This window comes from Symphodus melops (assembly GCF_947650265.1).
Source record: "Symphodus melops genome assembly, chromosome: 13".
NCBI classification, from domain to species: Eukaryota; Metazoa; Chordata; class Actinopteri; order Labriformes; family Labridae; genus Symphodus; species Symphodus melops.
This window is the reverse complement of record NC_136703.1, coordinates 15,039,885-15,055,867: the sequence shown is the minus strand read 5'-3', so window position 1 is coordinate 15,055,867 and position 15,983 is coordinate 15,039,885. Positions and strand designations below refer to the sequence as shown.

The following is a 15,983-nucleotide window of genomic DNA, read 5'->3' as shown; positions in this document are numbered from 1 at the left end:
AAAGTTAAGGAAGGAAATTAATGAGCTGCTCAGTTAAAACACGTTTGTAATTATTGTTTGTTTTTTGCTCAGCTCTTACGTTGATGAATGACACTGACGGACATTAAAGGCATTTATCACCAGTTCTGGCCTTCTTTATATTGACTGGATGCTACACAGCATAACTTCATATCAGCAAAGAACACGCACACACACTATTCATTTGCACATATAGCCTACCCATACAACATCATCAATTCTATTGCACTGATTATTCTATTGCACTTTCCTATACCATTGATTTTATTGCAGAGTCCCTTTATTAATCTCTCTCTCACACACTCCCCAAATCAGATCACGCCCACAGGTTAAAAATGATCTGCTTACAAAGTTCACAGGGACAGGAAACTGCCTGCACGGTAGTTTTCATGCAACTGCAAATCTCAATAGTCTGCCGGGAAAAAAAAGTCAGTTAATTTAATCATACATAATACAGATTAATCATTTTGCATTGAATGTATAATGAATATCTTCTCCTTACACATGTTCTATAAGAGTTTTATGTAATATCGCCCAATTGTCAGAGCAATTTAACATTCTGTCACGGTGTGTCAGTTCCCCTAAACACTGTCACAAATCATCAACCCAAATTTGTGTCGAGAAAGCAAGTGTGGTTGACCACCCCGTTTCCTGTTGCTTCAACAAAAAAACTTGCAAAAAAAGCAGACGTCAATCCAGCAACTCTTTTCATGTACAGCTCAATGGAAAATGTGGCTCGTCCGGGTCCTCTGTGTGATATGTAAGTTCTGAAGCTTTCTGTTTTGTTCTTCATCTTAGTTAAAGAATGCATATAAATTCAATTTGATGTACATCTTTACCTTGTTGTTTATTGGCAGATTTCATTGCTGTTTGTGCAGTTCTGGAAGGTAAGAAATGAGTTTATCTAAGGTCATTTAGTATTGACTGGATATTGACTTGTTAGCTTAAAACTGTACTTTAAGCTAATTTCACATTTAAAAAAAAAAAAAAAAAATCATTCTGCTTTAAAACAGATTATTTTTCTTCACAGGAAATGCTCAATAAATTAAATGTTTAGTCAAAATTGAATTTTAGATTAAAGTCTAAGTAGCTTTATCTATTTTTTGTACCAAACATGTCTTTATACGTCTAAACACACAAGGAATGATGTTAAGGAAGTACAACAGGAGTACTCACATGAGGAACATGAAGTACTTTGTTATAATGACTAATAGTTCCTACTACCTGCTAGGGCATTATATTATTTCAGTAGTCTGTTATTGTAATTATTTTTGTTGTTTAAATCATCAAATAATCAGAGGCGTAACAAGGGGTTCATTTGCATATTGCTTAGTGTTAATAGCTGCAGGTCTGCTTGATCTCTGCTGAAGATAAAGGTAAAGCTCAAATGTTAAATGTTCTGAAATTCTGCTCTCTACGTTTTCATTCACCAGTAACTGCCGACGGAAATGTTGCTTTATCTGCTGCTCAGCCAACGGTGGCTAAAACTGGTGAGAATTCAACCCAAGTTTAAACCATTAATTTTATTACAAAGGTAAAGCTCAAATGTTAAATGTTCTGAAATTCTGCTCTCTACGTTTTCATTCACCAGTAACTGCCGACGGAAATGTAGCTTTAACTACTGTTAAGCCAACGGTGGCTAAAACAGGTGAGAATTCAACCCAAGTTTAAACCATTAATTTTATTACAAACAGGTTTAAAGTATTAATTATAATATTTTATGGATTTATTTCATAGGACTCTTATCCCTTAGAACAGTATTTCAAAAAGTGTGAGGTGTGTGAAGGAGCAGATATATGTAAATACATTTGAAAGTAATGTGATTAAGTTTTGCACCATCAAATGAAAGCTTTGAAATCACCATGGGCGTTGTCAAAAAAAAAAAAAAATATCTTAGCTATTTCCTTTTTACTCTCCGTACTTCTTGGAATCGATTTCATAATATCTGCAATCCATCTTCTAAACCTTCAGAAAAATGAACTGCTGGCAAAGATGTCTGTTATTATTTTGCTGAAGTTTTCCTTCTGAGAAAGTGTCCACAGATCCGGTGTTAAAATGATGTGCCCTATAATCATTTTTACTTACTTGAATGTATTTATTAATGCATTTAAATGTGTTTCCAGAGCTTCCTGTACCATCTCTGGAGCTACTTTCAACCTGGAATGATTTCTTCCCTTCTGAAAAAGTGGAGTTAAGATGTGGTGTTGCTGGAAGCTCCGACTGGAGCTTCATCTGGAAACGGGATGAAGAGCAAGTGAAAGATTCAGATCCAAATTTTTCACTGTCTAACGATCGTTCAATTCTTACAATAACTGCAGCAAACCCAACATATTCTGGATATTATTTCTGTCAAGGCCAACACAAAACAACAGGCTTTAAAACTACAGATAGTATCCCAAGCAAGCTGACAGTTCATTGTAAGTATTGTGTTCCATCACTTTTTGTTTCTTTTGCTAAATTTCTGGTCAGCATTAAATGATTGAAATGGAATTTTTCTTCTACTCAATTAGCAAGCAAACCCAGGCCTGTTGTGAGACAAAAGCCAATGTATGACAAGATGTTTCCTGGAGAGTCTGTCACCTTCGCTTGCACTATCCCTGTCTCCTCTGGATGGGAATATCTGTGGTTCCATGATGGAAAAGAAATCCATACATCTAACTCTTACACCATCAGTCCTATTGGTCATCCAAACAAAGGACGGTATCACTGTCAAGCCAAGAGAGGCAAGGTCCCATTTTACTCAGAGGAGAGTACACCAACAGATCTGCAAGTCTCTGGTCAGCAGACCTCTAAAATTTGTCATCATATGAAAAACACATGTTATTGGGTTGTATCTTCAGTTTCTTGGGTATTTGTTGGTTATCTGTTTGTTTGTTTTTTCTTTAGCTCCACCTACACCCTCTCTGAAGTTGCTAACTCCTTGGCTGGATGTGTTCGAGGATGAGATAGTGGCATTTAGCTGTGAAGTTGGCACTTCTGACTGGACATTCACCTGGTACAGGAATAAACAGAAGCTTGAGGATGACTCTGTGCTGATCATTAATGATGAGGGAACTCTGCTCAACATCACATCGGCCGCTAAAGACTACGAAGGAGCATATACCTGCCAAGCTCACCTTGAATCCCGTCGTGTCGACTCTGGAGTCAGTAGCACATCTGTTGTCACAGTTTATGGTGGGCACACAAAAAAACAACTAATACAATGTACACATTGTGGTCATAGAGGGATTAAGTGCTGAAATATGTCTTGGCTTGTAGCAGTGGTTTCCTTTAGTCTAAGCCATTTTGTGGATTTGTTGTTTTTGAAACAAGCAAATGTGGTTTTCCTCTTTGCAGTGTTGTGCAAAGCTAAGCTAGTCTTATGTAAAGACGCCTAGTGGTGCAACCTGGACACAACGTCAGTGTTGTTTCCCCCAGGGTCATTGGGTGTTTCAGGTCTTATCATCAGCTGGTGATCAGCTTCCCCCTTAGCACTCCTCTGAGTTCGGCCAGGCCTCGCCTCTCCTCTACACTTGCCTTCTTGTATTGGCTCCTCAGTGAGCTCAGCTGTTGCCTAAGCTGAGTGATCCTCACATCCTGCCTGTTATGGTTAGGTACTGGCCTGTCATATGCAAAGCTAAGCTAGTCAATAAAAGTGGGCTAGTATGGAAGCCAAGGCATCTATGCAGTATAATATGAAGTTACACCCCTAAACAACAAACTTTCACATGAACAGAAACAGTGATGTGCTAGACAAATATGGTAAAGCAAAGCTAGACCAGCAGTATATATAAATACTTTTTTAACTGCCTGCCTGGGTAAAGATTAGCAGCTCATATCTGTAGAGATACAAGAAATTGAATTGTGTAGTGTTAATCTCTATTTCTCAACTCCCACTGAAAATGGAGTATGCATATTTCAGGATGCCAAACAACTTTTCCTTCTTATTGTTTAGGTTAATGTGCAACTGGATCATGCGAGACTGAATTTACTCAGACTTAGTACATTGTTGCGCTCACAAAGTATGACTTTTATATGTTTCAGACGACCCACCAAAACCAACTTTGCACAAAGTTCCTGTTTTCAACCCCATGTATGTTGGAGAAGCAGTAACCTTCACATGCATTGTTAATGTGTCTAATGGCTGGGAGTACCAGTGGTACAAAGATGGATTTGATCGGCCTGCCACCAGTGAAGCCTATGCCTTTCGTCTTGATCTTTCTGATGGGGGCAGATACTCGTGCAAGGCCACCAGAAGCAAAACCACATCAACTGATGTCAGTGAGGAAATGCAACTAGATGTTCTCGGTAAATAAGGATTTTATTTGTGTTTATCTTGTGTAGTAACTGAAGGATTTCAAAGGAAATCGTGCAGGTGGTCTTAAACAAGGTGAAACAGCATTTGCTGCTGACACAGGATGTTGCGGTGAAGTATAACACAGGGCGGTATGCTAATGTATAAAGATAGAACTGGCATACTCAGAGAAAGGGGAAGATGTTTTGTGAAATGAGTTTTAGGGCTTTAAGTGTCTAACCTAAATACTCAGAAAAGAAAACAACATATGAGTGTTTAGTCAACATTTTGCTGCTTCCGCCCTGACTATATGACATAACAGATGTGTTCTCAAAGGTTGAAAACTATTTTACCTTTAACTCTGTCTAATAGCATGTTGTATATGTGCTTAAGACTATAGCTGTTATGTTATGTTTATAATTGCCTCTCTTGGCTTGACAATAATAATAAAATTCAGGTAAAAACAGGACATGACAAATTCAATGTGGATCATTTTTGTCTCATTAAAGTGTTAGAGTTTGAATCCTTATATTCAACTATGTCCCTTTAAATTAACTTCATTGTGTAAGATGACTTGAGTTGGTTGTGACTTAACAATTGTTCTTTGTTTAGTTTTATCATATGCTTTATACTTTATTTTCAAATCAAATGCAAACGAGCAAATGAGTATCGACTGTAAGAGGAGCTGATGTTTCTCTCCCTTCATAGAAATTCCTGTTCCTTCTTTGAAAAACATTACACCATGGTTGGATGTCTTTCCTGAAGAGAGTGTGCAGCTGAAGTGTGGGATGGATCAAGGCTCTGGATGGACTTATACTTGGTCCAGAGATGAACAGGAGGTCCTGCCTGATGGTGTTGTGTCTTTTGACCTGAGTGGTGCTCTTCTTTCCATCAAGTCTGCGTCAGCTGCACATAAAGGACAGTACAAATGCAAAGGACACCTGAAAGAAAGGTCTGTCAGCAGCAACTCTAGCAATGGACTAACTCTTATGGTGTACGGTGAGTTCTTTTTTTTCTTTTAGCTTACATACAAATAGATATAGTTTTTTATAGTTAATCTTTGATAAATTATTCCTTAAATAAAAAGCTTTTTTAATCATTTAGGTCAGGGCACGTAGATGAGAGGGATCAGGTTAAACACAGTCTTCTCTTTATACTTGATTTGGTCTATTTTAACCTGCTAATGATTTATTGATTCCCTCAGACAACAAACCAAGTGTCATTCTGACGCAGGATCCAGACTACAAGGTGATGTTCCCTGGGGAGTCAGTCTCCTTTAGCTGCCACATTAATGTCTCCTCTGGATGGGAGTTCATTTGGTACAAAGATGGGAAACAACTTGCCGGATCTGGAAAACTTACATACAACTCTGTCAGCACGGCAAATGCAGGATCATATACATGCAGAGCAAAGAGAGAATCTGCAGGAGCCTTCCTCTCTGACTCCAGCCAAAGTATACACCTTCAAGTTAAAGGTTTGTTTCTATTGAGCGCTTTGAACCACTTTCAAACATTAAGCTGAAGGAATGTGTTTTCCTGTTTTTCTTATCTGTTAATATTATCTGGCTGGTTACCTGTGCCATTATACATTATAAAATACATGAAGTTGTATTTCTTTTTTGTTTTTCAGAGAACAATCCTAAACCCTCGATAACACAAGAGCCAGATGTAGACAAGGTGTACATTGGAGAGTCAGTGTCCTTTAAATGTAATGTTGAACTTTCGTCTGGTTGGTGGTACTTGTGGTACAAAGATGCAGTACCATTTCAACAGCGCATCAACAGCAGTAGCTTGACCATCAGTGGTGCCACTATTTCAAGCAGTGGGGTTTATAAGTGCAAGGCCAGAAGAGGCCAAACATTGTACCACACAGACGATAGTGATGAGCGGACTTTACGCATATATGGTGAGCCAAAACAAGAGAAGAAAATGTGACCGTCATCTCTTACTGATTAAATGCTATAAATTGCAGTAGAAACACACAACAACAGTATCTGGATGGGTATTATTAAGGGGCTGGTGTGTTTGTGTCTCTTCTCAGAAATTCCTGTACCATCTACAAAGTTGGAAACACTTTGGCCGGATGTGTTCCCAACTGAGAGCGTAAAGATGAGCTGTGGGATGAATGGCAGCTCTGACTGGATGTATACATGGTACAAAGACAATCAGAAAGTCCAGGCTGATGATACCATACATTTGAACTCAGATGGAACTACTCTTTTCATTAAATCTACATCAGTCTCCCACCGTGGACAATACAACTGCTCAGCAGAACTCAAGAGCAGGTCTGTCAACAGCAGCCGCAGCTCTGGACTAACACTTGATGTTTCTGGTGAGATTTTGGGGCGCTTTTTTGACACTGTACTGTATCGTTGTGTATAGCTGAATTTAATGATTTTATTTTGATTGAAAACAGTGGCAGGATGTTGCATGTGTTTCCATATGAAAACAAATCACAACTTTCCTCTTAATTGCTGGATTAAAATAATTTTTGGCAGGGGGTTGGAAACAGGGATGAGTAGGAGAGTTGGGAATGGCGGTTTGGTGACAAGGGTCAGAGCTGAACCTGGGCCATCCGCTTCTAGGGCATAGGAAGCATGACATGACCGCTAGGCTATCCAGCATCCCAGCTGTGAGACTTTATCCGTAGTTTAGTCTTGCATTAAAAAAGCCAAAAGAAACAGCAAACTACTGAAGGTAGTTAAAGACTTAACAGTGTAACCTAAAGTTATACCACAAACTACTTTCTTTCAAAACTTGTTTTTGACCAAACTGAATTAGATACATTTTGTGGAGATTTGTGTTTACACCTGTGGAGGCCAGGTTGTCAGATTTCCTCTGCTTTAAGTCATAATGCTAAGCTCAGTTAAGTTATCTTCTGTCAGTTAACTGTCAGCTGGCAAAAGAATACAATTTCCATGAGGTTTAATTATTTTTTAAGTAAAATTAAAATACGTTTTTTCAGTCTGTGTATACAATATCGAGTTGTCAAAGCCCAGCACCTCCCCACTCTTAGCTGTGCATTGGATTGTGAATTTAGATGTGGTTTTTTTATGTAATGTCTTTATTTTCATCCCTCAGCTACGAAACCCACAGTCACACTGACACAGACGCCCATGTACGATGTGATGCACACTGGAGATTTAGTCTCCTTCCACTGTCACATTAACGTGTCTTCTGGATGGGAATACATGTGGTACAAAGATAACAAAGCTATTGTTGAATCTGGAAACAATCACAATATCTCTTCTGTTGCCGTCAAGAACAGTGGATCTTATAAATGCCAGGTTAAAAGAGGAAGGAAAACAGTCTTTCACTCAGACCAGAGTGAGGCTGTAAAAATCAACATCCTAGGTCAGCTTTTATTCACTTTCCTCTAATATTTTTCTACGTGTGCACTTGTTTTTTAGTGTTTTAACAGCTTTGTGTTTCTGCAGAGCGCCCACAGGCTGATATAATCCTCTTAACTGGATGGTCAGAGGTCTTCTCTACTGACAGCTTGGTGCTCAAATGTCGTGTCCAGTACAGCAAGGACACGTGGAACTACACATGGTAATACAGATCAGAAGAAGTCAGTCAGTTCTTAATAATCAAGTTTTTAAAGCTACTTTGAGGAACTTTTAGGTAGGTTGTGTTTATGTTGGTGTTTATGTTGGTGTTTATGTTGTTTTACTTCCTTGCTGCTCTTTTACTGTACATGCATGTGTTAACTGACAAAAAAATCTATATATAATTTGGAAGGCGCTCAAAAAGTATATCAGAGCAGAGTGTTGTTAAAAACCTTGAGTAAACTTCCACATGGCAGCGGAGTAAGGCATTCAAAATAAATATATAGAAATGTTGTGTTGCTAGTGGTCTCATTTGCTTTTCTAGGTCATCTAAATTCACCAGTGGTCACTCATTCTGTATCATAACCAGTTACAAAGCCCTCACAGGAGCTTTAAGTGTATCCATATACTCTGTTAGTTCTCACCTTTCTGATCAAATAATCAAATTGTAAAGGTTCAAAGAAGACAAACCAATCAACGATCCACCCTCTGAGAGACACACAGTCACACCTAAAGACAACCCTGAGCAGAGCCAATACACTTGCAAGGGCTTTCGCAGTGGTAGACCGTCTTATACGAAAACCAGTGAACACTTCATGACCAAGAACCTTCGTGAGTAAAACTGAAGCAAGTGCTGAGTTTCACCCTGCAAGTATACCTTCTCACTCTCCTTCTTTGTTTTTATTTTTATTGTGTAGTTTTGAAGAGGAGGGTGCTTCTTTCCATCTCTGGCTGTATCTTCTTTGGGATCATCGCAGTTCTCATTGGATGCATTGTCCTCAGAGTCTTCCGCAAGCAAGGTTTTCCTTTAGTTTCTTAATCTCTTTTATTGTACTGATTCTTATAGTTTTAGTATTCAATGTGGCTATAGTGAATATTACATTTACAATTAAAATTAGAAAGCACCAAACTACTTTTTTGAGTGCCACTGCCAGTTGTAGCCACATACACATGAGAGACACAGTCAGGGATTAGCTGAAAAGAACATGTATGGCAGTACAGCCTTGTTGTGAAACAGCTCAACTGAGAGTGAATATAGGAACTTACATTGCACAACACAGAGTGAATAATGTTGCTGTGTAACTGACAGATTCATAAATTTGCCAAAACAGTAACCAGATCTGTTTTAATGGGGATTGTATGTTGTGTTCACCTTTTTATGCTTCCCTGAGACGATCTTTCTTCTCAAATTAACAGTCAACTTGATGAGGAATTAACCGGTTATCCTTTTTTTTTTAAATCACAAAGCTGATGATGACGATAGGCCAGAAGAGGCAGACCTCTTCCTCTCCATGGCTCAGCAAAGGGGAGCTGGTACGTTGACACCACCTTGACATATAGCGTGTGGTTTTGGGTGCAGTTTCCGCATGTGCTCCAAAAACAGCCCCACCAGTGATTAATTGCGGTGCTTTACTTGACATTCGTGTCTCTCAATCTTTGTTTTTTTTAAACTTTCTGGTTTCAGTATCACTCGTATTTCCTTTTAGCTGTTGCTGCTTGTATATTGAAGCTTCCTTTTCCCACCCTGCAGATGTGGCCTGTCCACTTGTTGAGTACATCACAGATGCAACACTGAATGCTTCATCTAAAGGTAGAAACCTACAGATGAGTAATACTGATACTGACAATAACTATATACAGTAACTATGAGAGTGTGAGAGTGTTTTTAAAAGTTAGTTAGGTTTATTTGGCATTTTTCTGAGTTGTTTTTGTAAAACTTTCTGACCAGCAGAAGGCGAAGAGAATGGCACAATTAGCAGCGAAACAGCACCATTGCCGATATCTTCCCAGGAAGAGCAAGGTAATTAAGTTAAATAACAAAACACTTTTCAAATCACATTTTCTGTCTGATAATAGGCATTATATATATATATATAAAACCCTAACCCTATGTATATTTATATTTATATATATATATGCATACATGTATTTTTTTCTTTTAAATGTAATTGACACATAATCTAAGTATGTACTTTCCTTTACTCTGTCATTCTAGCTGTGACGACAGAGAGCCATGATACAGCAGAAAACAATGGAGGGCTGGTTTCCTTTAAGCAATAAGGCGCTAAAGCTTTTTTTCTGTCAGCATATAATAAGGCTGTAGACTGGCACAACTCAAAACCTCATTGTTGAATGGATGATAACTTGAGAAACAATTTTGCTATTGTGCAATGCTTTCAATTGACAAACACACCTTCTGCTATGTGCGTGTGTAAAGATGTATTTTTCTGCACTGAAAACAACTTTGTATCACAATAGTGATGAGAACTGAACATAATTTGTTTACATTTTATCCATGATTTAAATTGTTTACAGCACTTAAAAAGGAGAAGATTATTTATGCAATAGCCTATAAGTCTTTCATAGCTAGCTGTTAGTTAGTTTTCAACTATTGTAGGCCCTGTGTACATGTGTTGATATGGAGGAAGACAATCAACCTTTACCACATATTTTAATTCTTGGAACAAACACCAGATGTTAGTGATGAATATTAGTCTTGTTCAAGATTTAGTGACCATTGTATGATATTTATCTGTCGAACAGAAATGCATTTCAAGCATTTAGTGCCTCTTTATGAAGTTATCTAAATAAAAAAAAATACAAAATGCTGCCAGGAGTGTTCATTCAAACTAATATTAATCTGCACCATTAGGTCTGACTAAAGAAAGTACAGGGTGGTTCAAGTCAGTGGTGAGATCTTGTCCATCATATCCACCTGTTTCAGGACACAAGGAGAGAGAGAAATAAACACCAGGGAATACCAATCATTATCCGGAAAATTCATATCCAAAGTAAACAATACTTACTGATGTACGTCTACTTGAGGATTTCAGCCAGTTTCTCCACATAGTAATTGTAGTTCTCCTGGCAATCCTCCCAGGGTTCAAAGCTCTGGTCCTCCTTCTCAACATACATTTCCCAAACTTGTAGGAAGTCAGATGGCTTCATCATCCTCAGTTTGCAGCCAGCCCTCACCAGACCCCTAAGCCCTTCCACTATCTCTGGCTCCTCCCACTCAAAGAGACGAGAACAGAATATGCAGAGACGGACCTTTGTGCGCTGCTTTAGGATGTTGGCCACCTTGGCTGCACAGGACACACAAGGACTGGATGACACATACCATGTTACTTCATACTCTTGGGACGGGTTAGGGAGCACCTGCAAGCAAAAAGGTTTGGGTTAATGCAATCACAGAAGAGGAAAGAAGCAAAAAAAATGTTCAGACACTTAAATCGGGAACTGACAGGAATTTTCCTGGAGTTTTCAGAAATTCTTTCAGATATTTTTAAAAATGTCTAAACAAAAATGTCCCCTGGTAATTTGCCATAATGATGGTTGAGGCTGACGCTGAGAGACTATTTCATAGAGTGGATATTTGGTTCATACACTATTGAAGAAAGGTAAGAGCTGGAGATGGATGTTATTATTAAAGATGAAAAATTCAACTGCTTAAAAGTAAAATAACTAATAGTCTTTTGTGGAAATACTTCAACTGGAAATTAAAATGAGATACTTTAAAACCCCTTTCTAGAGTAAAACAAGTGCATGTGTATATAGTAGGAACTGTCCTTAGATCTGAGACTACACACTTTTGGGAGATGCCCGATGAAGAAATCAATCCAGAAAGGGATTCAAGCTTTCGAGCCCTTTTGAGTGTTGATTCACAAAAAGACTCACTGTATTTCATCATAGGCTAATGAAGCAACAATGTAAAAAAAGGAAGGTCCATTTGTTTATGACACATTCTTTTACTTGTTGCGAAGAAAACTTTTTTATTCTGAATCAAACCGCTATTGCCACCCATTAGCAATGGCGAGAAAAGATTAAGGAAAGTGTACTGAATAAAAACAAATATACACAGTCACACACTGTCTCTATAGATGGTTTCGGAAGATTGGGATACATGTCAAGCATATGAAATTAAAGGGATACTTCACCCATTTGCATGAAGCTGTGCATCATTAGAAACATGATAGTAGTGTTGAATGGTCATAAATCCAACCCTCACCCTTTAAGTGTAGATAAGATGATGTAGACAATGTTGTCATTGCAAGACAATGAAAACAGTATTTCCACAGGCAAATTATTGTCTAAATTTAAAGTTAAAGCCCTTATCTGATTACGGTGTGTGTCACAGCTTCAGGGTGTGTCACAGTTGACACACCAAAATTTGTATGAGGGAACAAGGACGTTTACATGTAATGGCCTGTGACCACTAGATGGCATAATCCAACATAATATAGTTATGTATTGCAGTAAATATCATGAGTTCGGAGCACAATGCATACATGTTGTGTGGTTCTGAGGATCTTTGTACGAGTAAGCTTATTACCCCTTCTTACTCGAGGTGCTGTGACCAATTTGTGTATGCTAATTTGTTCAGGATGAGGCTGTCATCAAAGATGCGACATTCAGAGAAAATGAAACTGTAGATGAGAGCTAGTGATGAGTGTTTCCACTTGGTGGCACTAGGACTGACTTAAAATTCTGAACAGTGTAGCATGCTCTAGAGCAGACTGGACCTTGTATAAAGAAATAACAATTTAATGTGTTCCTCCTCCCTTTATTTCATAGTTATATTCTTATTTTGTCAAGTAAAATGCTGATAAATATATATTCAAATATGTGTGTATAAACACTTGGAATACACGATGAAACATGTAATAATGTTTAATGCTACTTGACAAGTAGCTGTCTTGTCATAGTTGAATATATTAAAAGAAAAGGACAGTGACTAAATTGTTAGGCTCATCTGAAAAAAAGAAATACTGCCTGCCTTCATGTTATGACTTGGATGTGCTTTCAATATATCTGTGGTTAATAGTTTCCCTTGTCTCCTATATTCTTTATTGCATGAGCTGCGTTGATGTCTTTACTACATTTGTGCTTGGTTGTTTGTGAATTGTGTTATGTCATTTTTTTGTATTTTAATATTTCACGAAGGCATTTTATGTTGCCTCTTGACAAGTGACCAGGGACTACAGCTGGAAATTAACCGTAAAGGCTGCTCCCTTACTGTACAGTTAGGGGACTGAAATGAAACAACAACAACAAATAAACTGAACTAAACTAATAAAAAGAAAGGGTCTGATGGCTAGAACATAAATTGAAAAAAAGGGAATGGGTAAATGTTAACTTATGAGATTATGTGGTTAAAATCAACAACATCAGTAAAAGAAGCAGAGTGAGTTAGGCTAATTACTTGTTGAAAGAAGGCCTCCTCAGCATGGGCTGTGGCATGTTCATCCTCCATATAACCTTTCAAAGGCTCGCTGCTGCCTCCTGGTGTATCCACTCTAAAGCACAGCAGGGTCTTGTTCCTCCCTGACGAGTACTCAACATTCCTGAACTGAAACTTGAAGTAGAACGGGCTCATCTGTTCCCTGGTGGAGAATGAAAGTAAGCATCCATTAATGAAATATAGACCTGCCTGTACTTTTTTCAGCGACATCATGCCAAAGAATCTAACAAAACAGTTGACGTATACAACACCAACTCTAGTCATTATTTTAGAGTTTTAAAGAGCATGAAGGTTAGCTTAGCATATAACAGTGACAAAGCAATCAGCAGGAAGCATCCCTAAGTGTGCTCTTACAGTAATTTGTCACCTTTAATCTTAGTGCATGACAGCAGTATTCACTTCTTTTCTTAACATGGCGCATGCGTCACCCATTTAGTGATGAATTTGTCAACAGGCCAAGAAACAGGGAAAAGAGTAATGATACTATGGTGACACAGTGGACAGAATATCGATGAGGCAAGCACTTTATGAACCGATGATTCTATATATAATTTTAGCTTTCACCTCCTCACATAGTCTGTGGATTTGTGAGACCGTTAGAGATTCAGCCAATACACAAAACACACATACTCCTGTCTTTTGACATAAATCTGAAGTCATATTAGAAATGTGCAGCCTGATGGATTGTTCAAATATTTCTCTCATTGCTTTGATATTAAACATCTATTCCTCCAAAGACTAGGGGGTGGGGGAGTGAAGTAATAAGAGCGGCATCTGTGTCTCTGTGACTCATTCCTATTCTTACCGCTGGGTTAGTAAAGATGGCAGGTGTGAGTCATTAGTGTCTTTCATCACTTAACTAAACAACATGCAGTGGGAACAATATGAAGAGAAAAAGAAAGACGTGAAAAATAGTTCAAAAACGAATACCCAAACAATGAATATGTTCAATGTTTTGGTATGTTGTATGGAAGTACAACAAGTTTGTAAGCATAACATACAGGCTCTAACTCCTGCGGACGAATAAATACATTTCACCCACCCTGTGACAATTTCAAATGGTGGCAATTCAATGGGCTGAAAGTCTCCATTCTCTTCACTGTTCTTTGCCTCCGCTCCTGCTGCCTCTCCAGTCTCTCCATTTGTTTTCTCCTCTTCTGTTTTAAGTTCCGCTGCCGGCTTCTTCACAACTTTTTCAGGCTTTTTCAGAGTTTTCTCCTTCTCCTTCTCCTTCCCCTTTTCTTTATCGTTATCCTTTTCCACCTTTGTTTTGTTTTCCACCTTCTTCTCTTTCTTCTTAACGCCCAACCGGCTGTTTCTGTCGGCCATGATTTGTGCGAGTGGCTCGTAAAAGAGATGGAGGGAGAGAGAGCTCAGTTTAAGTGGAGAGATAACCCTAGTGCTTTACAGAAATAGATTCCCATTGTGTACTGGGACTGGAGTCACAACATGTTCATGTCTGGCTAGGGCTCATTTGACTCACTCCCCCCTTCTTTCCATGCCATGGCTGTAAAAAAGCCAAAGGACAACACAAGAGTGACAAAGGTGGGCCAAAACTGGACTTAAATCTCTAACACACTCAGTTGCCAAATGAAGAATAGGAAAGTAGCATATTCTGTGTATAAATGTTTAACCTCAAATACACTGAGCGGTATCTCTGTAATCCGTCTGGCTTTAACTGTCAACAAGCCAGAAACAGACAGGTTATTAATACCAGTGCTTGGCTGTGTCTGTGTGTATGGGGTAACTAGGGCTCTCTTTCTGCTCAACACAACTTTTGTTTGTGCCAGCTGCAGAGTCATGTACCCCCTAGGGCCTCGGAATACACCAAGGCCAACTAAAGGGCACCCAAAATAGGGGAAGATAGAAAACACATTGTGCATGTGCCCCTGAACAATCAATCTATTAAATCCCCCTGCATGGTTCTCTGTGGAGGCTAAACCGTAGGGGAGGGTGGGAGGGTAAAAAAAAAATGGTTTTGTGAGAGTAAGTGTAATTTTCTGTGTGTGTGTCCATATGAAGACTGAAAATGGCTTTCTGCACTGCAGATGCAATAACTTGAGGCATAAGGGAGAGAGAGAGGGGGCAGTTCAATTACAATTTCCTCTCCTCCCTCAGTCTTGCTCTCTGCCAAGTAATTCATTTCGGAGGCAATTACCAATAGGACTGCAGCCCAGCCTGCTCTTCTAACTCATATGGATGAGCTGTCACAGCCGTAGGGGGATGTAGGGGGAGGGAGGCTTCAAGCTGCTCTACATACACTTGCAAACAACAACACACCCCATGTGGACGAGCACGGTGGAAAAAAACCCCTACACTTATAAAAAATGAGTGCACTGACAGATCCACACGGATATCAAGCAAAACATTTAAATCCACAGAGACATCCTGTGGTAATCATCATTAAGATCAGAGGCATCTTTGATAATTATGATCTATGAGAGAAATCTCATTATACCCCAGTCAGACTAACACACTTCCTCTCAAGTGATTTTAAACAAAGACAACACAGCAACACTTGGATGAAGCTATTCTGCAGTTGGATGCAGATTAGATGTAATCTCTGACATTCTTTACAACTGGATCTATAACAATTCTTCTATAGAAAGTTATCATCCAATTGAAGCTATTCTATTTCTTTCCTGTAGATCAATGAACATGAAGTCATCATTTGAGGCAGTCTGTGCCTTCTGATGTAGCCTCAGAGAGCAGGAGCACAAAAGCGGCATGTTCTCTGAAGTGTTGAAAGAAGAGAGAAAGAAAGAAAGATAATTACTGTGTAGATGTGCCTGCTGTGGACTTAAATTAAATTGTAATGGAATTACATAGAATAAACCCCACTCCCCACTGGCCCAGCACAGAATAACAGAGTCCTTGAATAAAGGCTAACTCACACTGATGAC

At 38.8% G+C, this 15,983-nt stretch overlaps 2 protein-coding genes across 3 annotated transcripts; one reads left to right on the top strand and one right to left on the bottom strand.

Moving 5' to 3' along the window:
- The first annotated feature begins 599 nt into the window (after positions 1 to 599).
- On the top strand, positions 600 to 10,448 carry LOC306833885 (Fc receptor-like protein 5). 2 transcript variants are annotated; one of them, XM_079359499.1, is made up of 19 exons: positions 600 to 778; positions 876 to 905; positions 1,452 to 1,508; positions 2,142 to 2,435; positions 2,529 to 2,795; positions 2,905 to 3,192; positions 4,042 to 4,305; positions 5,000 to 5,290; positions 5,496 to 5,765; positions 5,921 to 6,196; positions 6,332 to 6,622; positions 7,372 to 7,644; positions 7,728 to 7,842; positions 8,293 to 8,450; positions 8,537 to 8,638; positions 9,087 to 9,152; positions 9,370 to 9,429; positions 9,571 to 9,639; positions 9,835 to 10,448. In XM_079359499.1, the coding sequence occupies exons 1-19, from the start codon at positions 748 to 750 to the stop codon at positions 9,897 to 9,899; spliced, it is 3,267 nt and encodes a 1,088-aa protein (XP_079215625.1). In that variant the 5' UTR covers positions 600 to 747; the 3' UTR covers positions 9,900 to 10,448. The 2 variants fall into 2 exon arrangements, with proteins under 2 accessions (XP_079215625.1, XP_079215624.1); XM_079359498.1 differs by having other exon boundaries at positions 9,568 to 9,639.
- Positions 10,274 to 14,535, bottom strand: apobec2b (apolipoprotein B mRNA editing enzyme, catalytic polypeptide-like 2b). The gene is made up of 4 exons (XM_079359501.1): positions 14,123 to 14,535; positions 13,042 to 13,222; positions 10,646 to 10,997; positions 10,274 to 10,554 (listed from the first exon to the last, which is right to left on the bottom strand). The coding sequence occupies exons 1-3, from the start codon at positions 14,407 to 14,409 to the stop codon at positions 10,656 to 10,658; spliced, it is 810 nt and encodes a 269-aa protein (XP_079215627.1). The 5' UTR covers positions 14,410 to 14,535; the 3' UTR covers positions 10,274 to 10,554; positions 10,646 to 10,655.
- Positions 14,536 to 15,983: the final 1,448 nt, after the last annotated feature.